A 27,365-nucleotide genomic window follows, 5' to 3' on the forward strand; every position below is an offset into this window, starting at 1 on the left:
CATGCAGAAGGTTATCCAGACTAATTCTGTGGCTAGATATAATAAAGGACAGGATAATTGCATGATTACTAATATTCTTGTGTAGCTATACAAGTTAATGGTAAGCGTACTAAGATCTTATGCTTGAAGGTGCAAGACAACAGTACTCTATATTTGGCTAATGATTAAATTCCAGTTTTTGGAGTACTGCCAAGGGTGGCACACCACAATGGCCAAGCTACTGCACATTAAGATTCTGCAACAACCACAAATGGGATCACAGCTGTTTTAACGGATCTAAAGACCATTTGGTAAAGTTCTCAACCAATTTTTTAATTCCCTTCTCCAAATTAATCTGTGGGTACTCAGAATGACTATTTTGTTTTGGCCAATTGTAGAGATAGTGACAATCTTTAAAATTTAGATCCCGATCCTGGTTCCAGTTTTATCTCTGAAATAGAAACTGGTGTTCTATGTTTTAGGAGTTTTTCAGTATGAAAGTTCCACTTTAACAATGAGAAGGAAAGAATGGTTACTTACTTTATGGTAACTGTGGTTCTTCAAGATGTTGCAGCCAGTGTGGATTCCTGGTTAATGACTGATTGTCTGCAAGAAATCCACCAGGTTGTTGCTGACTCCTGGAAGGTGAAGAGCCATTGGGGTTATTCCATGCTTGTGACACCACATCCATAGCTTGATAGCTTCTTGGCACAGGGGTAATGATCAGGTTTCTCCTTGCTTGTTAATATAGTACAAATTAGATGTATTTTCTGTCAAGATCTGCATTGCAGAATTTAATTTCATAGAACAAAGATAAATGTCATGCATGGAAGCCTGATAGTTCTGAGCTCCAAGATGTTTGTGTCAAATTTCATGTCATCCTGTAACTAAGTCCCTTGCATCTGGAGATGGTTCAGATGAGTTCCCCAACTGGTTACTAATGCATCCATGATTAGTGTCATTGTGGGAGGAGGGGCAGAGAATGGTATTCCTCTTCATACATTCTTGGAGTCTAGCTACCAGTTCAGTTCCAAGATGACATAAGGTGGGACTATGACCTTATCATTCATCTGATGTCTTGATGGGGAATAGACTGACCTCAGCCAGAGTTACAGAGGCCATGGGTTAAGTCTGGCACATGATGTCACATATGTGCATGCTGACATATGACCTAGCATTCCGAGGCAAGTCCATACCACCATGGTTGGATCTGATATTATTTAGTTCAGTATTGACTGCAGGGACAGGGACCTGTCCTCGAGTAGCTATACTTCTACTGACCATGAGTTGATCATGGCTCCTATTAATTCCTATTATCTCTCATGGAGTGAGAAATGACTTGTTATAGTTCACCAAGAGGGCCAGCTGGGCAAACAGGAAGAGGATGTATTCCAGGGGTGTGGTGGTCTCCTGCCTTTGATCAGCCAGTTGCCTAGGTACAAGTAGTTGTGGATGCCTCTCCTCCTTAGGTATGTCATTTTATCTCACCATTCTATGGAGAGTCTGAATGACAGTACGTTGTACTGGTAATGGTTGGGCCCTACTGTGAACCCCAGGTATTTCCTGCGAGTTGAGTGAATGAAAATACACATCCTATTAGGCAAGAGCCATGAACCAGTCCTGAGCCTGCAGGGATGGAATAATGGAGGCAAGGATTACCATCCTGAATCTGAGACAGCATATGCATTTGTTCAGTCTTCCCAGGTCTATGATAGGATGAAGACCCCCTTTCTTCTTCAGAATATGGAAATATCAGGACCAGAAGCCTCTTCCATTCTAATCCTGCAGTACCTCATCTGTGGCTTCTAGATGACGAAACAAGGCAACTTCTGTTTGTAGAAAAGTATCCCTGAAAAGGGATGGCTGGGGGGCAAGGATTGGAATTTGATGGGGTAGATATGAATTATGATCTCTTACATCCATCTGTCAGATGTGATGGAAGACCAAGCCTGGTGGAAACGGACAAGGTGACTTCCAAAGAATACATTCTGTCCTGGACTGATTTGGATATGGCTCCCAACAACCCCATCAAATCTGCTGTCTTGCAGCAGGTGGGGAGTGTGATACAGAGAAGGAAGAAGACGAGCATACTTTATGAGTCTGATACTTGTAAGACTTACAATATGGGTCTGGTATGCAAATCCCTAAGGAGCACAGGGTGGCCCTCAAATCTTTAATGGAATGTAGAGCATTTGCTAAATATTCAATTCTTTCGAAGGGCAGGTCTTGTATTGCAGCTTGCACCTCCCTGGGGATGCCTGACGGTATTAAACACAAGGCTCTTTGCATTTTATAGCTCTAGCCATGTATCTGACTAGTGTCTGAGGTGTCCGTGGCCACCTGCAGAGCAGTTTTAGCTACTAAATGGTCCTCACTGATTATCTCCTGAAACTTTTCCCTACTATCTGGTAGAAGTTTGGCTAAGAAGGATGACACTGTCCAATGTTTAAAAAGTTGTACTTATAGAGAGTTCCAGGGAAGTGGAGGAGTAAGCTTTCCTTCCAGAAAGGTCAATTTTATTTTTTCTTTCTCCCTTGGGGTGCTTTTGTTGGAGCTAGATTTCTCCTGCACTGCAGAGACAACTCACAAGCCCAGGCTGGGTTGAACATAAAAATGTTCAAATCCTTTCTGTGGGACTTGGTACCATTTTACAAACCTTTTTGCTGTGGTAGGTGTCTGCCAAGAAGGATTTAACAGGGTTGAGTATCCCTTTTTTTAATTGGGAGAGCAATTCCAGCAGGATCCAATGCAGTCAGGATATCAAATAATTTATGGGACTTCTCCTGTATCACTGAAGACTGAATGTTCAAAATGTCTGCTATCCTCATTAACACCTCTTGGAAAGCTAGTTACTGCTTCATCTGGCAAAAATGAAGTGAAGTTCTTGGGAGGCTAAGGGGGATGGTGTTGCTGTCCCAATACTATGTCTGATGATGCGCGACATTCCTCCCTGCCCAATGTCAGTTGTCTGTCTAGGGATGTTGCTGGAGAATGTGATCTTCTAAGTTTTCTGGAGTGAGAAGGGAATCAACCTCCTGGAAGCCTGAGATGACGGTTTTCAATATGCCTTCAATATGGCCATGGTGGCAAGCCATAAAGATATGGTTGGCTTGCATGGTGGTGGCCAGTCCATTGCCAGTCAAAGTAAAGCTCTGACAGAGCCCTGAAAGAAGAGATCCCAGGTCTTTCCACTGGGTCCCTGATGACCTTGAGGGAGATGGATTTCTGCTTGATGATGGTCAGAAAATGTGACCTGGTGACAGGAAAGAGGCAGTACTTTCTCCCAAGGCAGTACCAAGGCATATGGTGTTCTCAGTACTGGGCTCTACTCCAGTGCTGGCAGTGGTCTCAGTACCAGGTTCATCATTGGGGTATATGTGGCTCCTCCAATAGGATGTCTTCCAGTACCATGAGTGATTCTAATGGAGTTCACGTCAGTTTCTGCATGGACATCATTGCTCATGGAGTCATTTCCTGAGGTATGCTTTGCCAGTACTGCAAGTATAACCAATTCAACTTCACTAGCTCTTATTTTTGTATGATGCTTAGTGGGCTTATCCCTGAAGGTATGCTTTGGCCTCTCTTTGAGGGATGATACCATGCTGTGCCTAGAGTCTCAGGTCCTATGCTCAGAACATCCTCTATCAGCACTGAACTTCACTGCCATGGGTGTCAGTGTTCCCAGTATGGGGCTGGAGTATAGATCCCCAGTTCTTTTCTCAACATTGAGGGTCTGTCAGCACCAGCTTTCAGTGTCATACCTCTGCAGTAAGGGGCACTGACGGACATTGATTTCTTTGGTACCTGATCAGCCTCAGTATTTGCTTAGTCAGGGTCCGAAGAGACCTTTATCAGCTGCTCCAGCAAGTGGAACTTATGATGGGCATCTTTGATGAAAAGGAGAGACATATCATGCACCAGTCTAGCATGTGGCTTTTGCCCAGACAACCAGCATCTGGTGTGGCCGTCAGTTAGCAGGATCAGGCTTTGCATGATGGACAGGGTTTGAAGCCTGCATATCAGAAGGGAGTGCTGAACACTTAACCACATGGTATAGGTGGATAAGTACAGGGGGGATGTCTGTTTTCTGGGGTAGGAGGGGCTTCAAATTCATCATAGTAGGGGTTTTGAAGCAATTCCCTAACAGTGAGGCAGCTGACAATCCAGTAGAAGAATCTGCTAACTCGAAGGAGCAGCAGGTTGGACACTGCTGGATTTCGTCTCAATACCATGGGCAGCAAGAGGGAAGTAGGGGGTTGAGGTCACTCCCTGTTATGTCCTCACATAGGAGCGTGAGGAAGCACAGGGCACATGCATGTGTCAAAAGACTCTGATCTTACATGTGTAAGTCACATGCACACTTACAGTGGGATCTACACAGACAGATACTTAAGGCAAGGGACAATACAGAATAAACAATAAAAAAAGAACAATGGAGACTTACTGCAGGCTATACAGTAAGCAGCAGCAAACAGATTGATAGAGCCAGAAGAGTTCCCAGAAGTTACCTACTACAGGACAGGCCTAACAAAGAAAATAACAGAACGCCACTAGCCGTCACCTTCAGCCCCCAACTAAAACCCCTCCAACGCATTATTAAGGATCTACAACCTATCCTAAAGGATGACCCAACACTCTCACAAATCTTGGGAGACAGGCCAGTCCTTGCCTACAGACAGCCCCGCAACCTGAAGCAAATACTCACCAACAACCACATACCACACAACAGAACCACTAACCCAGGAACTTATCCTTGCAACAAAGCCCGTTGCCAATTGTGCCCACATATCTATTCAGGGGACACCATCACAGGGCCTAATAACATCAGCCACACTATCAGAGGCTCGTTCACCTGCACATCCACCAATGTGATTTATGCCATCATGTGCCAGCAATGCCCCTCTGCCATGTACATTGGTCAAACTGGACAGTCTCTACGTAAAAGAATAAATGGACACAAATCAGATGTCAAGAATTATAACATTCATAAACCAGTCGGAGAACACTTCAATCTCTCTGGTCACGCAATCACAGACATGAAGGTCGCTATCTTAAAACAAAAAAACTTCAAATCCAGACTCCAGCGAGAAACTGCTGAATTGGAATTCATTTGCAAATTGGATACTATTAATTTAGGCTTAAATAGAGACTGGGAGTGGCTAAGTCATCATGCAAGGTAGCCTATTTCCTCTTGTTTTTTCCTACCCCCCCCCCAGATGTTCTGGTTTAACTTGGATTTAAACTTGGAGAGTGGTCAGTTTGGACGAGCTATTACCAGCAGGAGAGTGAGTCTGTGTGTGTATGGGGGTGGGTTTTTGGAGGGGGGTGAGGGAGTGAGAGAACCTGGATTTGTGCAGGAAATGGCCTAACTTCATTATCATGCACATTGTGTAAAGAGTTGTCACTTTGGATGGGCTATCACCAGCAGGAGAGTGAATTTGTGTGGGGGGGTGGAGGGTGAGAAAACCTGGATTTGTGCTGGAAATGGCCTAACCTGACGATTACTTTAGATAAGCTATTACCAGCAGGACAGTGGGGTGGGAGGAGGTATTGTTTCATATTCTCTGTGTATATATAAAGTCTGCTGCAGTTTCCACAGTATGCATCTGATGAAGTGAGCTATAGCTCACGAAAGCTCATGCTCAAATAAATTGGTTAGTCTCTAAGGTGCCACAAGTACTCCATTTCTTAAATCCTGCTGTGTCCACTAAAATGTCTTTGACAACAGTTTAAATGAGCCATAGAAATCGAAGAGACAGGAATGATCACCAGACCAATGAGTTGCTTTTATGGCACCTACCCTGTAACATGTAATAGTGACAGAGTCTGTGAGGAGAAATGATTAATGATTGTTTCACATTCATATGGAAATACCACTGTGTGAAAGGCAAGCAGAATGGAAGATATAGAGAGACTGGGACATCCCAGGGAGAAGGGGAGCAGAGGGCAAAAGATAAGACAAATAAACTCTTCTCTGGTGTCAAATAGGAGACAGCATTTTGGCCCTTACAAAAAAAATTGGTTGGTTACACTACATGTGTACGCCCCCCCCACACACGTTTTTAAAAAGCAACACTTGTATAATTAATGTAAAACAAGGCAAACATGATTCCTTAACACTGAAACAAAGGAAAGCAAATATCCAGATAAGCCACCTATCACCAGAAGCCAGGTTCCTAGTCTAAAAATATAAACTGGTAATCAGCAGCTTTGTTGGTAGCAGCTGTATGGTAGCTAGTGATAAGGCTTGCTTTTGTGTTTGTACCTATCATCAAACTGCATACTTGCAAATGTGTAACTTGTCTGACCCTGCTTACAAGTCCGATGTACAATTCATCAGTAAGCATCAAAGCAGCTATTAAAGAGAGTAAAGTTATGCAGAGATGGTGAGACAGCCTGGAGCATAAAACTGACTGGGACAACATGAGTCTAAAAGGTAGAACTTTTTCGGCTTCTTGTGAACCGCAGGAGTCCAAGAGGGAAAAGCTCTCAGGTCCTAGTGAAAAGGTGTGTTGTTTACAATACTCTAAATCATATCCTACAAGCTGATATGTGGGGCAGCACAGGGTTAATGGGAGGTGGAACTGGAATGCCTTATTTTTTTGGCTACAGGGTGTGGTGAGAAAAGCTGTGCATTGTGGAAAAGTTAGACAACTCCTCCAGTTATCCCAAGAACATCACAAACCCCCAAGAAACCCATCAAAACAACCCCACAGTTTTTGTGCCATCGTTAGTGAGGCAAGAGCCCCCTTCTTTGACATGTCCATTGTTAGCTTCAATGCCTGGGACAAAACCCCAAAATCTCAGTTATTACTACGCAAAGGATATATATATACATTTTATTACGCTTTGTCCTTTGGTTTTTAAGACTTTATTCAGCCTGGGGGTTAGATCAGTGGTTTTCAAACCGTGGGTCATGGATCGGAAGGCACTGGGTCGCGGCAGCTCTGGTCAGCACTGGTGACTGGGACATTAAAAGTCCCGTCGGCGGTGCTGCCCAGCTAAGGCAAGCTAGTTCCTACCTGTTCCGACACCACGCTGTGCCCCAGAAGCAGCCAGCAGCAGGTCCAGCTCCAAGGGGGGTGGGCCACAGGGCTCCGCACGCTGCCTCAGCCCCAAGCATTGGTTCCACACAGTTCCTAGCCAATGGGAGCTGGGGGGTGGGGACTGGCGATGCCTGCAGGAGGAAGCTGCGCAGAGCCACTTACGCATCTCTGCCTAAGAGCCAGACCTGCTGCTGGCCACTTCCAGGATGCAGCGCGATCTGCGGTGCCAGGACAGGCAGGAAGCCTGCCTCTGCACCCCGGCTGTGCCGCTGACCAGGAGACACCCCAATCCCCTGCCCCAGCCCTGAGCCCCCCAAAACCCATAGCCCCCTCCTGCAACCCAAACCTCTCATCCCCAGCCCCACCCCAGAGCTTGCACCCCCAGCCCTGAGCCCTGACCCCCTCCCACATCCCAACCCCCTGCCCCAGCCATGAGTCCCCTCCCACACCGTGAACCCCTCATTCCCGGCTCCACACTGCAGCCATCACCCCCACACCCCAACTCTCTGCCTCAGCCCTGAGCCCCTCCCACATCCAAAACCCCTCATGCCCAGCTCTGTTGGGTCGCGGGCATCAACAATTCTCTTCAACTAGGTCGCCAGAAAAAAAGTTTGAAAACCACTTAGTTAGATACTGTACCTCATCTTTGTGCTTGTCTTCAACCACAATATAAAGCAACTATTATGGCTTTAAACAAGGAACTTTGTTCAGGAAATGGCCTCTTGCTATTTTCCTGAACAGAAGCACTTATAAAATGTTTAGAAACATTTTATATCAAACACAAACCCACATTTTTGAAGCCTTTAAAAAAATTCACATAATGCAGAAGAGGAGAAACCTAGTTCAAATTAATTAGGATATCTTTTTTCTTCAGAAAGAAATAAGGAAATGCAGTAGATGTAATCAGATGATTTGGGTGTATTTCCTTTGGAGGGGAATGGATGGATGGATGCAGAGGGGGAAATGGGCAGGAGGGAGAGAGAGAGCACATGTGCAAAGGAAAAGAATATGCTATTGTATTTTTACCTTAATACTTGCAGCTCTTCTTTAGAGTTCTGCACCTCATCTCTGAGCCGTCGCCAGCGCAGCAAAGCTTTCAACTCCTGCTGCTCTCTTGCTTCGTCATGTGGCAGCTGCTTAGTATAAAAATACGTAGTTCATTGTTTGTTGTTTTCCCCAATGGTCAATAATTTTCTGATGGAAAGACTTGTTTTGTTTCCCTTTAATATGTAGGAGGAGCAGAGGATGGCACAAACATCCGCACCCTTGTTGAAAAATGCAAGCTTTACAAAGGGTTAAGACCAGCACAGGGAAAACAGGCGCCTCACTGGGAGCATCAAATCAATAGTCAGTTAAATATTTCTGCCTGAGGAGGGAGATAGGCAGGTTGTTTTCTCCTCAGAGATTGGCAATAAGTGAACTGGGCATACAGTACAGATACCTGGCATATCAGTTCTGGCTGCATCTTTATTCTTCCCAGCCTTGAAAGCAGAAAGCTGTTTTGTGTCCTGATTTCACTCCTCTTTCCTACTATTTCAGCTTTGCTGGTGAAAGCTCCCTGTTGCATTTCCCCCCCTACCAAAAGCATATTTACAGTGATGGTTGCTAATGATATGCCAATTTGTTGGATACAAATGAATTAACTTCTGATTTCTCCTTATGGAAATAAAATTTGACATTCTCTTGAACTACACTACTCTTGCAGTCTGAGCTGCAGTTACTGTGATGTAATATAGAGTATATTTATAACACCATTAATATACAGCAACAAAATTACCCGATGATTAAAAAAGAAATACTTTTCATAGCCTTGTAAATTAATAGGAATAAAATCATCCAGTTGTGATTTTTGTTGCCCATTCCCTGCCAGTTCTGCAAGATTTGCTACAGAGCAAATGCTTTCAGCTGGCTCAAAACAGACTAGAGGCAATGAATAGAAGCAGCTTGTAACAGAGGAGTGATAGTAAAGTTGGGGATCAGAGAAGAGTTTGAGGATGGGAAGGGAAAGCAGTTGGGCAGGGCCTGCATCTTTCTTTCTTTCTCTCTCTAGAAATCTAGATGTGGTGGTGGTAATGATTTTATATAGTGCCATATATATGTCTGGTATTTTACAAAACAAACAAAAATAGAGTCCCAGCCCAGAAGAGTCCTTGGACACTGATGGACTCCACATGACCACATGGTGTTGTTGACTTAAGTGGTGCTCAGATATGGGAAAGATGATTAGATGGGTGGAAAGGACAAAAAAGAGCAATGGATTGGGAGAAATTGGGCAATTTTGAGTAGTGGGTCTTTGGGTGGATGATCATTGAGAAAATATGTTTCAGCTCTTATAATGCAATGACCTATACCTTTGAAAAGGTTCATGTTCAGTGTGGTTAGGTGTGGAAGTAAGGAATTTTAAACCAATTTATAGTGCTGCTGGAATCTGCATTCTAACAGACGTAGCCTCAGAACGTACTACTTTTAAATATAGATTTATAGTAATTTCCTTCCATTTAATACTAAGGCATTCAGTTAGAGAGCATCTTAATTTCTACATTATAAAACAGAATGGTGATCTGTCTTCGTACCTGTTGTGCTACTGCCCAAAATACATCTTCCAAGTAAGTAGCAAACCCTTCACTTATCCATTCTTCAGTCCAATCACGAGCACCAATGGCCAGTCCAAACCAAGCATGAGCAATTTCATGGCACAGACGTGTTCCACAGAGATGGCTCCCTCCAGTTAATACGCTCTGTGACAGGAAGATGATGTGTGGGCTGCATAATACGAAGGACAAAACACATTATAGTCCTGTTACAGCATGCATTGCGTGGCTATAGTAATATGTAGACTTTATTAGCCTTATCAGCCTGTTATTACTATATGCATGTTAGGTCATGACAGCTTGGGCGTTTTTGGGAATTAGGTTGCACTTTAATGTTGTCTGGCAGAGATTCAAGCTAAAATTCTGCCAAGCAGTTTTTTCATATTCAACCATCAAACGTATATTACCTGTAATAAGTAACTTAAACCAAAGTTTTACATTTTTCAAATTACAAGGCTGATTTATTTCAGTGGAAGCATTTATATTTAAGCTAGGATAATAAAAGAGCAGGTGTGACTACAGACAGGAGGTATTTATCAGTAAAATGATCAAAGTAGGAAATAAATACAGCAAAAATGGTTTCAAAAGAAAACAACTTGCTATCCAAAGGCAACAAAAAGCATGTAGGATAAAGCACACACATACAAGCCATATTTGATTTGTTACAATCCAGACAAGTTAACAAACATGATACAGTCTAAGAGCCCTATGCTTCAATCACTCTATGAGGTGCACAGGGAAGCAGAAAGCCCTTTACCACATGACAGGTTTCAGAGTAGCAGCCATGTTAGTCTGTATTCGCAAAAAGAACAGGAGTACTTGTGGCACCTTAGAGACTAACAAATTTATTTGAGCATAAGCTTTCGTGAGCTACAGCTCACTTCACTGGATACAGTTGGGGGAAGGCAGAAGGGAAATGTAGATACGTGGTGTTTTCTTCCCCACTCTGCATAGTCCCCACTACGCCCCAATGAATATAACAGAACCCCTGTACTAAGGGAAGGTCTGATCTGATGGGGGAGGAGTTGGGGAAACATGCTTTATGCGGTATAATTCACTAAGGAAAATGCTTAAATTGTATTGCAAATTATGGCTGCTGTGCTCTGCTTTCTGAGATAGCTTCGTCTACACTTTTGTCAAGAAGAAATTCAATGCTCCAGTAAAGTTACTGAACTACTCTTGTAATAAGGTGCCTCTTGGTGTGAGTAAGGGTGGCAGAATTTGGCTTGAGGTGATTATGATCCAAGGGATTAAAGGAGAATTACCAGCACAGTGCTGCCACAGAGCTACAAATGGGCCTGGAAAAGGGACAGAGCTAGGCTCCTTTCATACATATGTAGGGTTGTCAACAGTAATCACACTAACCCAAACATTCTTGCCCTGCCCCTTTCCTGCCCCACACCGGCCCTTCTTTGAGGCCTCCCCCCCTCCATTGCTCACTCTCCCCCACCCTCAATCACTTTCACTGGGCTGGGGCAGGGGTTTGGAATGTGTGGGGAGCTCCAGGCTAAGCCTGGGGCAGGGGGTTGGGATGTAGGCGGAGGTGCGGGGTGCAAGCTCTGGGAGGGAGTTTGGGTGTTGGAGGGGGGTCAGGGCTGGGGGACGGGGGTGGGGTATGTGGTATAGGCTTTGGGATGGGGCTCAGGGCTGGAACAGGGGATTGGGGTGCGGGAGGGGTGAGGGCTCTGGGAGAGAGTTTGGGTGCTGGAAGGGGTCAGGGCTGAGGAGGGGGTTGGGGTATGAGGTATAGGCTCTGGGATGGGGCTCAGGGCTGGGACAGGGGATTGGAGTGTGGGAGGGGGTGAGGGCTCTGACCAGGTGGCGCTTACCTCAGGTGGCTCCTGGTCAGCACCGCAGCAGGGCTAAGGTAGGCTTCCTGCCTGCCCTGGCCCCACGCCACTCCTGGATGTGGCCAGCATGTTCCTATGGTCCCCGGGAGGGAGGCAGGGGTCTCTGCATGCTACCCACTCCCTGAGCACTGACTCCACAGAAATGGGAACTGTGGCCAAAGGAAGCTCCGGGGGCAGTACCTGCTGGCAGGGGCAGCACGTGGAACTCCCTGACCCCTGCCAGGGGTTGCAGGATCGTACTGGCCACTTCAGGGAATGGTGTGGGACCAGGTCAGGTAGGGAGCCTGCCTTAGCCCTGCTGCACAGCCAGACTTTTAGCGGCCAGAAAATCTCCTGGTTTGGCTTCAGTGGCCTCCAGGAGATGGAGCCAAATTCTGAGAGACTCCTGGCAAAACCGGGAGGGTTGGCAACCCTATAGATATGGATCAAGATCCAGTATTTCCCTTCTAATTTCAGGTATCCTCTGCCTCCACCTAATCCATATCCCAAACGTTTTCCAAGATCCATACCATCTGAGGTGTTGCAGCATAATGGTAAAGAACAGGAAGTTTTAGAGGTAAGTCTCACCTCCTGAACACTGGCCAAATGGCCTTACGACATTTCCAAGAAGTAGATTCTAGTAATCAAAGATCTTCTCCAACCTGCCATACCCTTCCGTTAGAAACGTTAAAACACCCACCATTCTCTTGCACTTAATCTACATGTCTGGATCTGACATCTTAATTTAAAACACCATGGCTTGTGGTTAAACAAACAACAACAACAAAAGACCCATACAATAATCATCATCTTCTAAAATAATAATAGTTCAAAAAAGCAGGTTAAATGCACTCAAATCAGCTAGTATCACAACACACATTGCAAAAAGCTGAAGTACTAGTAAAGGAATCAAGTTACAGAGAACAAAGAGCAAGAATAAATAGCACTTCTCCAAATCTCTACAAAAATCAACTCAGATTATCAAGAACAACAACAAAAAAGGGAGAGGAAAAAAGCACAGAAGCTGCTGAACATGATGAGACACTCCATTTGATTACCAAGCCCCTGTTGAGAAGAATAACTGCAACTTGGGGGTATTGCTTTGGCCATTTTTAAGTAAATGATCCCTAGCTGTGGCATGTGCAGTCCTACAAAGAAAAACCACAGAAATGTATCAAGTAAATAACATTCCAGACATATTGTTGACAGCGTTTCGACCATTTGGCTAAACAAAACAAGGGTAACTTCATTCCTTACAAACAGGCTCGGATTAGGGTATGCTTTTTAAGTATCTACTAAACATATATAGGGAAATAAAGGTATAACTTTTATTTCCCAGTGTCACAGTTTCTATTCTAAGTTACTTAAATAACAGAAAGGTCACACTTTGGCAATATGCATCTTTTGGGGGGAAAATAATTAATTAATTTTTTTGGTGAGGAAATATATTCAAGGCAGATTCCGTCCAAAAGGAAAATGTGAAGCTTTCTAAACGAATGGAAAATAAAGGTGTGTAGGAGCAGAATTTCATTTTAGAGTATTTGTGCTCACCTTGCCCCCCTTTCTCTGAGAATACCTCAAATCCTCCCCTTTATTTTGCTTGCTGTCATCATGCCAGCTGTTCTTCCAGTTTAGGGCATCACATAATTCCCTTCTACAGTTTATCAACCCCACTCCTGAGACTGTCAGATGTGCAACCACAGAGCAATGTAGGGTGCTTGTTTATCCTAACCTCACTTTTTCTAAAGGCTGAACATGTAGCCTCCACAGAACTTCCAGTGCCTACTGATCCAGGAAGAAGTCTGAGTCTTCAACTATAGTGCCATGTATTTATTTTAGAGAAATTCTAGCTTTCCAGCATATATTTGAAGACCATATATTTAGGCCCCCTTAATCTCACAAGACACTACATTCTGTCAGATTATGTGGGATGTCAGCTGTACTCATCAATATTACCTACATTTTTTACTACCAGTATCATTCCCGAAGGGCTTGATAAATACAACAATGCTCCATGTGAAGCCTAGGATAACAGGGATGATGACAAGGTTGTAACATCTAGTAGTCCAACAGAATTTTCCATCAAGGATATGAATGTTGTACCCTGGTCATCAACATGATTTACTGATTCTAAGCTCAAGGTTTGGTACCTGTTGTCAGGAGCTCTTGATGTCTACATTCTAGGATACAATCCAGCATTTTAGCCCATGAGGTGCAAATGTGTCTGAACACTACATTCCCGAATGAGTACAATCTTCACATTTGCCACCAACTCCTAAGGTTTGTACTAATATGCTGGACTTCTTCACCTGACATATTCCAGCACCAACTGTGTCAGCAATATCATGTCATTTTAACTACTATCATGCTGTAAGTACGGGCAGTCAGCCTTCAGACAATGAACAATCTCCAACTCAGTTGTTTTTCTTTCAGGGAAATGTGTTGAGTAAAGGAGATATACATTATTCCTGACCTGTGCTGTTACTTAGAACAATGGACTTTCTCTATCAATGATATTTTCAAATTGAAAATATTTCATCTCTGATCAGTCAAAATTCTGCAGTTTCTTTTCAGGCATTCAGGCAAAGCTCTTAACTAACACAATAGGGACTATCATAGGGTTTGGCCCATACTGCTAAAACATGAAATAGAATAACCAGTAAGATAAAGAGAAAATAAATATTCAAAAAAATGTCTTAGAATAGCCATACTGGGTAAGGTCCATCTAGCCCAGGGTCCTGTCTTCCAACAATGACCATTCCAGAGGGAATGAACAGAACAGGGCAATTTTCAAGTGAGCCATGCCCTCTCATCCAGTCCCAGCTTCTGGCAGTCAGAAGTTTAGGGACACCCAGAGCATGGGGTTGTGTTCCTGATCATTTTCAATAATACGCATTGATGGTCCTATCCTCCATGAATTTATCCAATTTTTTTAACCCAGTTATATTTTTGGCCTGCACAACGTCCCTTGACAATGAGTTCCAAAGATTGACTATGCATTGTATGAAGAAGTACTTTCTTATGTTTGCTTTAAATTTGCTGCCTATTAATTTCATTGAGTGATCCCTGGTTCTTGTGTTATGTGAAGGAGTAAATAACATTTCCTTATTCACTTTCTCCATACCAGTCATGAGTTTATAGATTTCTATCACATTCCCCCGGGGTCATTTCTTTTCTCAACTGAACTGTCCCAGTCTTTTTAATCCTTTCTTGTATGGAAGCTGTTCCATATTCCTAATCATTTTTGTTGCCTTTCTTGGTACCTTTTCCAATTCCAATATGTCTTTTTTGAGATGGGGCAACCAAAACTGCATGCAGTATTCTAGGTGTGGGCGTACCAGGGATTTATACAGTGGAATTATGATATTTTCTGTTTTTTTATCTACCCAGTCCTAATGATTGCTAACATTCTGCTGTACATTGAGCAGATATTTTCAAAGAATTATCTATGATGACTCCAAGATCTCTTTCTTGAGTGATAACAGGTAACTTAGACCTCATCATTTTGTCTGTATAGTTGGCATTATGTTTTCCAAAGTGCACTATTTTGCATTTATCAACATTTAATTTAATCTGCCATTTTGTTGCCCAGTCATGAAGTTCAGGGAAATCCCTTTGTAACTCTTCACAGTCTGCTTTGGACTAAACTATCTTGAGTAACTTTGTGTCATCTGCAAACTTTGCCATCTCACTGTTCACGCCCTTTTCCAGATCATTTACTGGTCACAGTACAGATCCTTGGGGAATCCTGCTATTTACTTCTCTCTACTGTTAAAACTGACCATTTATCCTACCCGTTGTTTCCTATCTTTTAAGCAGTTAGTGATCCCTGAGAGGACCTTCCCTCTTATCCCATGACTGCTTACTTGGCGTAGGAGTCTTTGGTGTGGGACCTTGTCAAAGGCTCTCTGAAAGTCCAAATACACTATCAACTGGATCACTCTTGTCTACATGCTTGCTGACACCCTCAAAGAATTCTAATCAATTGGTAAGACATGATTTCCCCTTACAGAGCCATCTTGACTCTTCCCCAACATACTGTGTTCATCTATGTGTCTGATAATTCTGTTCTTTTCATTTCAACCAGTTTCTCCGGGACTGAGGCTTACTGGCCTGTAATGGTCTGGATCACCTCTGGAGCCTTTTTTAAAAAAAATCAGCATTACATTAGCTATTCTCCAGTTATTTGGTACAGAGGCTGATTTAAGTGATAGATTACATACTACAGACAGTAGTTCTACAGTTTCATATCTGAGCTCCTTCAGATCTCTTGGGTGAATACCATCTAGTCCTGGCAACTTATTACTGTTTAATTTATAGATTTGTTCCAGAACCTCCTCTACTGACAACTCAATCAGGGACAGTTCCTCAGATTTGTCACCTGAAAAGAATGGCTCAGGTATGGAAATCTCCTCACATCCTCTGCAGTGAGGATCAATGCAAAGGAGTACATTTAGCTTCTCCACAATGGCCTTTTCTGCCTCGAATGCTCCTTTACCACCTTGATCATTCATTACAAATTTTTTTGCTCTTAGTTTTTGGGTCTTTTGCCAGTTGCTCTTCAAAATCTTTTTTGGTCTGCCTAATTATAGTTTTACACGTGACTTGCCAGAGTTCATGCTCCTTTCTATTTTCCTCAGTAGAATTTGACTTCCAATTTTTAAAAGGATGTCTTTTTGTCTCTAACCATCTCTTTTACTCTGTTATTTATCCATGGTGGCATTTTTTGATCCTCTGTTGTTGTTTTATTTTGTCCTTTGGGACATACATTTAGTTTGAGACTCTATTATGGTGTTTTAAAAAATTTTCCATGCAGCTTGCAGACATTTCACTCTTGTGACTGTTCCTGTTTGCTTCTGTTTAATCAGCTTCCTCATTTTCTGCATAATTCCCCTTTGTGAAGTTAAATGCTACTGTGGTGGGTTTCTTTGGTATTTTTTCCTGTAGAAGCTCATTAAATGTTATTACATTGTGGTCACTATTACTGAGCAGTTCAGTTATATTCATGTCTTGGATGAGATGTTATGCTCAATTTAGGACTAAATCAGGAATTGCCTCTCCCTTTGTGGGTTCCAGAACTAGTTGCTCCAAGAAGCCATTATTAATGGTGTCTAGAAATATTATCTCTGCATTCCGCCCTAAGGTAACATGTACCCAGTCAATATGAGGATAGTTGAATTCCCCCATTATCACTGGGTTTTCTGTTTTTGTAGCCTCTTTACAATCTCCCTGAGCATTTCACAATCACTGTCACCATCCTGGTCAGGTGGGCAGTAGTATATTCTACTGCTAAACTCTCATTATTCAAGCATGGAATTTTTATCTGCAGAGATTCTACGGTAGAGTTGGATTTATTTAATTTAGATATTTCCTATATTTGACTATGCTTTCTTTCACTTATAGTGCCACTCCCTCACGAGCATGACATACTCTGTTGTTTCTATATATTTTGTACCCTGGTATTACCAGGTCCCCTTGATTATCATCATTCCACCATGTTTTTGGGATTCCTGTGATATCTATATCCTTATTTAATACCAGGCACTCAAGTTCACCCTTCTTATTATACTTCTAGCAATTGTATACAAGCACTTACAAAATTTGTCACTATTTAGTTGTCTGCCTTCACCTGTTGTCATATTTTGAAGATGTTATACTGGTTTAACAGTTAACAGCTAACACATGTGAGATTTTTTTCTCCAAACCAGAGTCCCAACATCATTCAAATAGGTGTCTGCACTTTCTCAGCCTTCTGATCCCTATGCTGTCAGCTTTTCTCATTTTCTCTTGAAGGATGGATGACATGGTTTCATATTAGAGAGACAAGGGGGGTGAGGTAATACCTTTTATTGGACCAACTTTTGTTGGTGAGAGAGACAAGCTTTTGAGCCACACAGAGCTCCACACCCTCCTTGTCTCTCTAATATTATGAGACCGACACGGCTACAACTGCACTACATACATATTCTCATGTTGTCAGTAAGAATGAAAATAAAGCTTCTTATTTATAACCAGACTACATAACATGTTGAACAGCAGTGTGTCTGGACAACCTCTTTCCTCAAGGTCAATGTAATGGGGTGCTAGCCATTTAAGACCAGAAGAGGCTGTTTAAGAGGCAAGCTATCCTGTTCCAGGTGTCCAGGAAAGGCCCGAAGCAGTAATTAAAACGGACACTGAGTGAGAGGAAGATGGTCCCGGGCAATAGTTAGTGTCTGGGGGGTGGGGATGGGGTGAGATGAAGGAGTATGAAAGCCCAGACTGCTGTTCCTTTAGGGCCTGGGACCAGGATCCTTTCTGAGTGAGTGGCACAAGGCTCCCCTCTCTCCCAGCCAGTCCAGACTAGTGTTTGGGGTAATTAGACCCACTGGAAACGTCAAGGGAGAGGTCAGATGACAGGGTGAGTGACTCAGAAAAAGGCATCAACCCAAGTCAGAGAGACTACATAGGTCAGGGTGGTTAGGCCTGAAACCACACAGTCCCAGGAAAGAGGGCTTTGGGGTCCTCAGCCTAGGGGTGAGCAAGAAGATTCTCTTTTGGGAACTGGACTATGTTTAATAAATCAGACTCCAAAAGAGGGGGAATATTGTTTTTAAAGACTCGGGTGTGAGTGGATTATTTCCAGGAACCTGAGGAGAATATGAGACAGAGGACAACAGTGGCACTCCACGCAGCAAGGGGACATGCTTAGAAGCATCCCTCCTACCACAGGTGCCGACTCCATGGGTGTTCCGGGGCTGGAGCACCCACAGGTAAAAAATGGTGGGTGCTGAGCACTCACCAGCAGCCCTCCTGTCAGTTCTCCCCCACCCCACCAATGTCTCCCGCCCGCCGGCAGGCACTGCATATTAGTGCCTCCCTCTCCTTCCTGCCCACCATGATCAGCTGTTTTGTGGTGTGCAGAAGGCTGAGCGGGGAGGAAAGAGGATGTGGCGTGCTTGGGGGAGGGGGCAGAACTGGGCGAGAAGAGGCCAGGCGGGGGTGGGGCCTTGGGGGAAGGGGTGAAGTGGCGGTAGGGCCTGGAGCAGAGCCGGGCTTTGAGCACCCCCTGGCACTTTGGAAAGTTGGCACCTGTGCCTCCTACAATTAGCATTGGGCAGACAACCACCCGGAGCCTCTGCAGTTCCTTTGGTGCCCTGCTTTGCATTCATCTTTCCGTCCATCCCTAAGTTGAGGGTCCGAAGCCCTCCTTCATGGGACTGTGTAGTTCCAGTCCTGCCCTCCCTGGCCTCTCCCCTTTAGTCCAAGATTAAGTTTCCACAGCCTTCCTTCTGGGACTGTCTCCCTTTAAGTCTTGGCCTCCCTCGCCTATGAACTCTCTCTGATTGGGTTTGAAGTCTCCTTTTTGAGTCACCCAGTCATCTGATCATTTTCTTCTTTAAATTTCCCACATGAGTCTAACTACCCCAAACACCAGTCTGGCCTGGGTGGGAGAGAGGGGAGCCTTGCCCCACACACTGTACAAGGCTCTTGGTCTTGGGCCCCTACAGGGGTTAAAGGCCTGGCCTTTTCTACTCCTTCCCCCTTTTAGACACGAACTATTGCCCAGGCCCATCTTCCTCTTACTCACTATCTGTTTTGGTTAGTTCTTTCACTTTCCCCAGACACCTCTCAAACTACTACTGTCTCTGGTCTTCAGGGGCCAGAACTCCGATACAGTCAGACACAAGCCCTGGTCTAAGAGTGGGTTTTCTAACTGGCTCTTGAGCTGGAGTCTACAACATACATCATTGTGCTGTCATATGTCAATCTAAAATATGCATTTAACAGAGAAGAAAAAGTTATAGCCATTCCTCACTGTGACGTTGCACCGCATAATGCTTTATGGAAATATGCTTATGAAAGTAAATATGACATAACTGGAATATGTTTTATGCTAGACATGCCATGTAACACATCTCTGCAAAGGTTATGATCTACTGAATATATTCATCCTATTTGTATGAATGTATCATTTTTGTACTCGAAGTTATGAATATTGGCTGTGTACTTGTCTGATTTTAAGCAACCTTAGTAAGGCATTTGGTCAGCTTCTTTAGAAAGAAATTTGCAAGTTAAGTGCCCAATCAAGAAACACTTAACAGACAATGGATCTTGGAAGACTCCAATCCACATAAGAAGTCTACCTGAGAATGTTCAAAGTTGCATGTGAACAATGGCTGCTGCCTGTAAGTTCTGAGTCATGCATGGACATGTGACTTGCCCATGTGACTCCAAAACTCCATCTTGTGGCTGGGATTCTACACAGGGGGAGGGAGAGGTGTCCACCCACAAGAGGAAATCTATTTAAGCCCCTGGGAGACTCCTCCATCTGGTCTTCAGCTGGCTCAAGAGATAGCCTCTCCAATCTGAAAGGATACCTGAAAGAAACTGGAACAAAGGACAGTAACCATGGGGGTGTGACTGATTGCTGGACCCAGACTAGAAGGAGGGTAGTATGTAAAAGAAGCTTACTGGAACATCTCTGAGGGTGAGGTTTCATCTGTAATAATTTTCTTACTGTATTAGGCATAGGCTTGCGTGTTTTATTTTATTTTGCTTGGTAATTCACTTTGTTCTGTCTGTTACTACTTGGAACCACTTAAATCCTACTTTTTGTATTTAATAAAATCACTTTTTACTTATTAATTAATCCAGAGTATGTATTAATACCTGGGGGGGGGAAACAGCTGTGCATATATCTCTCTATCAGTGTTATAGAGGGCGAACAATTTATGAGTTTACCCTGTATAAGCTTTAAACAGACTTATTTGCGGTTTGGACCCCACTGGGAGTTGGGCATCTGAGTGTTGGAGACTGGAACACTTCTTAAGCTGTTTTCAGTTAAGCCTGCAGCATTCAGGGGACGTGGTTCAGACCTGGGTCTGGGTTTGCAGCAGGCAAGCGTGTCTAGCTCAAACCAGGCAGTGTTCTGAAGGCCCAAGCTGGCAGAGGAAACAGCTCAGGGCTAGTCTCAGCACATCAGTTGGCAGTTCCCAAGGGGTTTTCTGTGATCCTAACTGTCACACTCGCCATCCAACAGTTACAGGAATTTAACCTTCTCTTCCCTTATGTGGAAAAGAAGAACTTGATCTGAGTTGGGGATGAGAACAGTTAATTCACTTCTGCAATTACATTAAGACCTGACCCACTCTGCCCAACCTATACAGAACCTGAAGGGTTCTGAAGGTTTTCACTTGAAAATTTGTTGGCTCAATTTGCAAGTAACTTCTGCCAGCAGGCCAGAACAGGTTGCACGGGTGTGGTAAGAAGCACTGGTAGCCATACCCAGTGAACAAAAAATACAGCAATCCTTCCCAGAAAGCTGGAGTGGTTCCCAATGCCCATTATAGAAAAAGAAATTAATGACTTGCTTTCAACAAGTACATACTTGTGTACACTTTTCAAACAAAAAGGGCTTTATTCTGGCCAGAATCACAACCGTCAGAAGTCTGATTTCCACATAATTTGATTGAATGAGGTCTGCCTCTCCCAACTAAGCTACAGTATGTGAAATATGAAGACAAAAAGTATGGTATGAGGGAACAAGTCTGACACATAGGAATGGAGAATTGGCCCCAAAGGGAAATAATTATTTTTCATTTGGTCTGAGCAGCAGAGATACACTTTCCTTCATTAGACTTGATTGTCCTTGTTGTGTACTGAAGTCATCAAAATTTGCCCACTTGGATTTCCTTAACAAATGCTTACATTTTCTTCAACAAATAAAAGGCTTCCAAGAGGGACAGAGATCAGAACAGGAGTCTAACTAGCTGAGAAGCCATTTCTCTGTCAGCAATTCTGTACAACTTTGTCTCCAGACTAATTATATAGAGGTGCCCATTAGAACATAGCTGCAGAAATGTACCATCGCTGACTGTTCTCATGCAATTTTTAGTCAACAGGAAAAGAGCAGACACATGGACTCTAGTTTACTGCACATGTGTACACTTAATTAGTAGCTCTTTAGTTAGTGATCTGACAGTGTGCAAAGCACATTTCTAACAGACTTGTCCCACCCCTTTTGAAGCTTGAATAGATGGGATTAAGAGAAAAATTCTCATATAATATACAGAGTTATAGGTATAACTTCTCACTTATTTATCAAGATAACAGAAGAGATCCTTAAAGGGGACCCTCCACTCCACCAACTGGAAAATAACATCTCTACTTGAAAATTTTGCACCTTCTATCGTTAAAATGAACACCCACGATCACTATAATTGAAAGAAGTTAAAGAATAAAAATTTTGTTCAGCACCTTGTGTACAGTCAGTTTCACTCTCTGCTATTTAATGAACTAGTTAGTTTATCCTTTTATGCAAAACTCTTATTAAAATAATCAGAGGAATAAAATTAATCCCTTTAAAATATTTTTAAAGGAGTATTTTAAAAAATCATCAGAATGTGCTTTTTAAAGATTGCTCTACCAGAAACTGGAATTTGTAAAAATTAGTCAATTAGAAATTCAAAGTGACAGCATCTGTTTAAATGTAATCTGCAAGAAAATCCAACTTCTCATTAGTTTTTGAATGTCACTGTATGTAACCTACAATTTCCCAGGTAAGTGATGCAGGGAACAGTCTTCTTCCAGTGTTATTTTTATTCAAGTCTGTCTTTGACTGTCAGTTTGCTGTTGTGATCCATCTTTCTAGTATCATAGAGTAACATGGTACCTTACCAGTACCTACAATCTCCTGTATTACCTGTACATTTTATACAGTGTGTTAAACAACTACTGATGAGAACAATTCTCCCTATCTTGATCTGCAGGCATTTACTCCACCCCTTTGCCCAAAGCCTAAGGATATATAGTGATGTCAGATGAGATGTTGTGGAGGCAGGCAGTGGCTTTTAGAACATAAGAAACATCAGACTGGGAATATAAACAAAAGCTGACTACACAGAAACAGGTTTCTTTCCAGAAATTCAAACCATGGAACCAACAAGTCACTCATTTTATGGGTGAAAGTCACTCTGGTGCAGCCAGCTGACACATCTCTCTGTACCACATAAACCACATTGTGGTGCTGTGCAAGGGCAGAGCAACGCAGACGCTAGATGGAAAAATGGTCTCTGCAACCCTTGCATGCCAAGAGTGTGTGCTCTGCTTCAGTTCATTATAGGCTGGCAGTATGGCCACAGGCTCCATGACTAAATGAATCCAGCATTCAAACCCCAAACCATAGAGGGGCAGCCTGCCCAAAGATTGTCAAGTGTGAATTCCATCCCCACTTAGTTCCCTGCACAAAATCAGATTATTTGAGCTTTTATACAGGTCTTCGTAGGGTGACCATCCATCCCGTTTTTAACAGGATACTCCCGTATTTAAGCCCTATTGCAGGTGTCCCGCCTTTTATTTAAAAATGGGCAAATTATCCTGTGTTTTCTACTCCCCCTGCTGGTCAGTCAGTGGTCAGTCAGTGCAGCCCAGCCATGTCTTGTTTGTGACTGGCAAGTGAGTGCAGGCAGGCGGTGGCTCGTCAGTGAGAGCACATGGTTGCCTCAGGCTGGGTGGAGAGGCAGGAAGATGACACGTCAGGTAGGACGAGAGGCAGCCCTGTGTGTGAGGGATTACGGGTGTGTGTCACCCCTCGCTATGTGAAACCTTAAGCAGGGGTTCTCAATTAGGGTCTGCAAGCACTTTCAGGGGGTCACTGGGCGCTGATGCTGAAACCCAGAGCCTGAGCCCCAGTGCCCCCTGTAGGGCTGCAACCCCAATCCCCAGCACCCTCCATGAGGCAGAAGCTGGAGTCATGGGGGGACTGAAGTCCCGATCTCCGGCACCCACGGTGGGGCTGAAGCCGGAGCCGTGGGGTGTGAATGTGTCTGTGTTAAAACCCTGATTCCTAGCACCCGCCGCAGGGCTGAAGCCAGAGCCATGGGAGGACTGAACCCTGATTCCTAGTGCCCGCCACGGGCTGAAGCTGGAGCTGTGTTGCTGAATGCCTGAGCCCTGGCGACCTCCATGAGGCTGAAGGCAGGAGCTGCGGGGCTCAATCTTGGATCCCCGGTGCTCTCTATGGGGCAGAAGCCCCCTGAGTCCATAGGCAGAGTTGGGGAGCACCGGGAATGTTGCCATCCCAAACTGCAGTGCACGTGAAGGGGTATCCTGGAGGCCGCCTTCCCTCCACCCCTGAACTCCTGAGGCCCCTCTTTCCTTGCTGGGCTCTGGAGTTTTTATAGCATGTTGGGGGGGGGGCTACTGAATAGTTCTGATTGATTGCTGCTGAATATGAGCAATTTTACAAGGTGTCCCGTATTCAGCATAGGGAAATATGGTCACCCTACATCTGGGTTATCTTACTCAAAACAGGCTGCCTTTCTTATTGATAAATATGGTATAAATTAGATATTTGGCATGAAGCTTTGTAGAAGATGAACAAGTGGAGAGAAAAAGAGATGTGAACCTAAATTCAGAGAGTAAGACCTGAAAATCAGCAGCGTTTGTAGGAGGTTTCTGGTTACTCCCTTTCAGTAACATCCAGATTATCCATTTTCCTTGGATACTCAGTGAACAGACTAAAGGTAAATCCTTGCTTAAAAGGAGAAGTCACTGTTTGTGTGACTCTATATTTATACAGCAGTTGCTATATATATAACTTGAATAGCTTTTAATCTGAGTTTAAAATTATTTTGGTTTTACAAATCAGCCATGGGTTTGATTCTTCCAAACATTATTTATACAGAGAATTCTGCAAATGTTCTTCAGGAACGGGGGTAACTCAAGAACCCCCTGATTAACAGTAATAAACTAAGCCATATTGGAAACATTTATGAGAGCTGACAAAATATAATTTTTATATGCCAGGACAGCTCTCCTAATGCCCATAGAAGGACTAATCAGATTAGCTTTAGCTGAAATGGACATAAAGTCTCATTTGATAAAATAAATTTTGATGCATTCCCAAAAGAGCAATAAAAGAGATGCACAAAAGAGAACTGAAACATCCCACACAATCAAGCTAGTCCCCCTGAATTTAACACCCCTCGCTTCATTTAACACCCTTTTTTCCGAACACAAATGAAAGACTAACTAAGTGCACTTCATAAAGGATATATGTGCAAAATTCTGGCTGTGATTTCAACCACATGATTCATTTCAAAGATAAAGGAAGTCAGCACAGTTAAAAGTCTACCCAACACTTTGAAAATTTAGCCCTAAGCTTTTAAAAATTAGACTTCTAGCCTAGCCACACACAAAAAACCAAACCAAACAACAACAAAAAACCTGAGAAATGTATTTTTCCTTCTTACACTGTATCAGGAAATCCTGCTATATCATGGATGATGGTCTCTATTAATCTAATATAGAGACATGTGCACCTTAAAAGGACATTCAATCCCATATACAGGACTGAATCTTCTAGGTAAGGAGTCCATATTTGAAAATAGGGTCCTTTATCTCAAGACCGCAAGTGTAAAAAGTACTGTTATAGTGACTAAAACAAAAACTGTCTTTAAATAGCCAACTAAACTACACGTAACAAACCACACATAGCAAAATCTTAGTGCATTTAAATCATGCACCAGTCTTACCAGAAATGAAACATTTTTCTTTCTTCTTCTTAAATATGTATTCAGTTTTGATGCTCCAGCCTCCTTTCAAGGATCAGTTCTCCTGCTGTCTGGACAATGTACAATAGCAAGGCAGGAACTCTCAAAATTCTTTCACACAGAAGTTTTTCCAAGCCACTCTTAGGCCCTGACCTCATGCGCTTTAGACAAGAACAACATCCTAGAACAATCAGACCCATAATAGGGCTACTCATTTGTTTCTTTCTCCCACATATTGATGGTACCAGAAAAAAAGCTTTCTGTAAATTTTATTATAATCATAGTACCTATTGATGTTATGCTGTCAAAGACCATTCAATAACATCCAACACGGTAATAAACTATATCTTTGGAAATGCTCTTATTCGAAAGATGAGTCAAGTTAAAACCAGGATGAAATGACACCGTATTTTAGGTTTCTGGTTCAGCTTGGTCCCTGTGATTCAGGTGTTGGTTTTGAACAAACCACCTCATCTTTGGACCGTTTCAATATGAACTTTGGGCGCCAAATGCCACTTCCTTTCCACCTACCCGACAGTAAAGCTTGACTATGAATGGGGTCCAGAAATAGAAATCATCCTTCAAACGCTAACACTTGTCACAGAGAGGCTGTAGGGACAGATGAGGCCTCTCTGTGGGTTTAAGCATATGGATCCATATAGTGATGCCACTCCCTCTCCATGCTTTTACAAATATGCATCACAGAGGAGAGCTACATAGCACAAAGGACTTTTCCTGCATAATATTCTCCCTTCAGAGTAAGAATAGTAGTACCACGGCATTTAAAGGCACTCTGTGCTCACAGGATCTATGGAGGGCAGCAAATGGATGGTCCTGTGAGTGGAGAGAGGTGAACAAAATATTAACGGAGTGCAGCACAGTCCTGTAAAATGGTTTACAGTATAAACCTATGTGTCAACTTTCTAAAGAAAAATATTTTAGAGGCTAAATGTTTCCATGCTTGATCTGGCAGAATGTGGTGAAGGACAGGATCATGTTACTGAAATTATTTTTTGGGACATGTAAGGGAAATCCCTTGAGTCTTTTTGGAATGATGATTTCATAAATAAATACACCTGTCTCATTGTAAAATAATCTTTCTACATTTTGCTCATACAAATGACTAAAAAAAGGTACAACTTTTAAACTTCACCATCGGCATTCAACTAGCCCTCAGCGAGGACTACCCATTTTGCTAAATCTGAAAAGAATTGGTTTTGAATCAATGTCACTAATGTTCCTGCACTGAGTATTCACAGTAGGAAATACCACTAAATTTCACCGCATGCCAAGTACTTCCAAGCAAGGAACTTACAAGTGCCCAATTTTCTTTCTTAAAGAAACAAACAGGGAAATGGAATGCAAAATCTACTTCTTACTGCAATGATAAGGCTGAGAAATTATGCACTAAAATGTCAGAATATTCCCAAAGCTAAGATTTCTCTGCCAATATTATCTCAGATCCACTGCATCTATGTAATATTTTGCTGTCCTTTTTTTGTTTGTTTGTTTACAGAGAAAGTAACTGATGCAGAGTATGGCTGAATTTGAAACACCTCTGCTCTAGCTGACACAAGAAGTAGCACTAAGGGTCTCCAGAGGCAGAAGTGTCCCATCTGAGATGCAGGGGCAAATTGTTCCCTGAGATGAATGTATAATGTTCCCACTTACCTCAATGTGAGTTGTATGCACACATCTACATGCAGAATTAGGACCATACTCCTGAGGATAGAGCGTTCTCCCAGATTTCATGTGGAATGATTGCCATACATATTACTTGCTATATCCTTGGAGGCAACAGTTTTAGGAAGGTTTCAGAGTAACAGCCGTGTTAGTCTGTATTCGCAAAAAGAAAAGGAGTCCTTGTGGCACCTTAGAGACTAACCAATTTATTTGAGCATGAGCTTTCGTGAGTTTTAGGAAGAAATCACTGGAGACAGAGAGCTGTTAACCTTAAAAGCAGCCATTTATTGCCACACGCTGAACTAACTAAAACCCAGCCAAAACTGGCTGGGCTATCCCCTAATAATCTAACTCAGTTGCCATAGCAACAACACGGTTCTATTACAACGACAACCAAATATACAACACTGCTGATACTAAGTTAACATTATTTCCAAACCAAAAAGGGTGTAGATTGCTACATTATTCCACACACAGCTGGTAAAGAACATTCAAGCTGCAAAACTAACCGTTTGGAAATTCTCAGTTAATATTATTAGTTAATATTTCTTCTCATTCATTTACGTAACTTGTAAATTTAGTCGTACCAAAGTAAAGACAAAGATCACTTCTTAAGAGTATGTCTACACTTCAGCTGCGAACGTACTTCTCAGACTGGATGGACAGACATGCACTAGCTCTGCACAAACTAGAAACCTTATA

General features: G+C 43.0%; 1 protein-coding gene across 12 annotated transcripts in view; it reads right to left on the bottom strand.

Moving 5' to 3' along the window:
* The window catches only part of AOPEP (aminopeptidase O (putative)), a 389,108-nt gene that overhangs the window by 186,131 nt on the left and 175,612 nt on the right, over nucleotides 1-27,365 (bottom strand). For 11 of the 12 annotated variants that reach the window (XM_077817475.1, XM_077817474.1, XM_077817471.1 and 8 more), the window contains 2 exons: nucleotides 9,599-9,788; nucleotides 8,052-8,161 (listed from right to left, as the gene is read on the bottom strand). In XM_077817475.1, the coding sequence (XP_077673601.1) occupies nucleotides 8,052-8,161; nucleotides 9,599-9,788 (300 nt within the window). The remainder of the gene's footprint in view (nucleotides 1-8,051; nucleotides 8,162-9,598; nucleotides 9,789-27,365) is intronic. The other variant, XM_077817477.1, reaches the window with a different exon arrangement.

Source organism: Eretmochelys imbricata, chromosome 5 (genome assembly GCF_965152235.1).
Source record: "Eretmochelys imbricata isolate rEreImb1 chromosome 5, rEreImb1.hap1, whole genome shotgun sequence".
NCBI lineage: Eukaryota > Metazoa > Chordata > Testudines > Cheloniidae > Eretmochelys > Eretmochelys imbricata.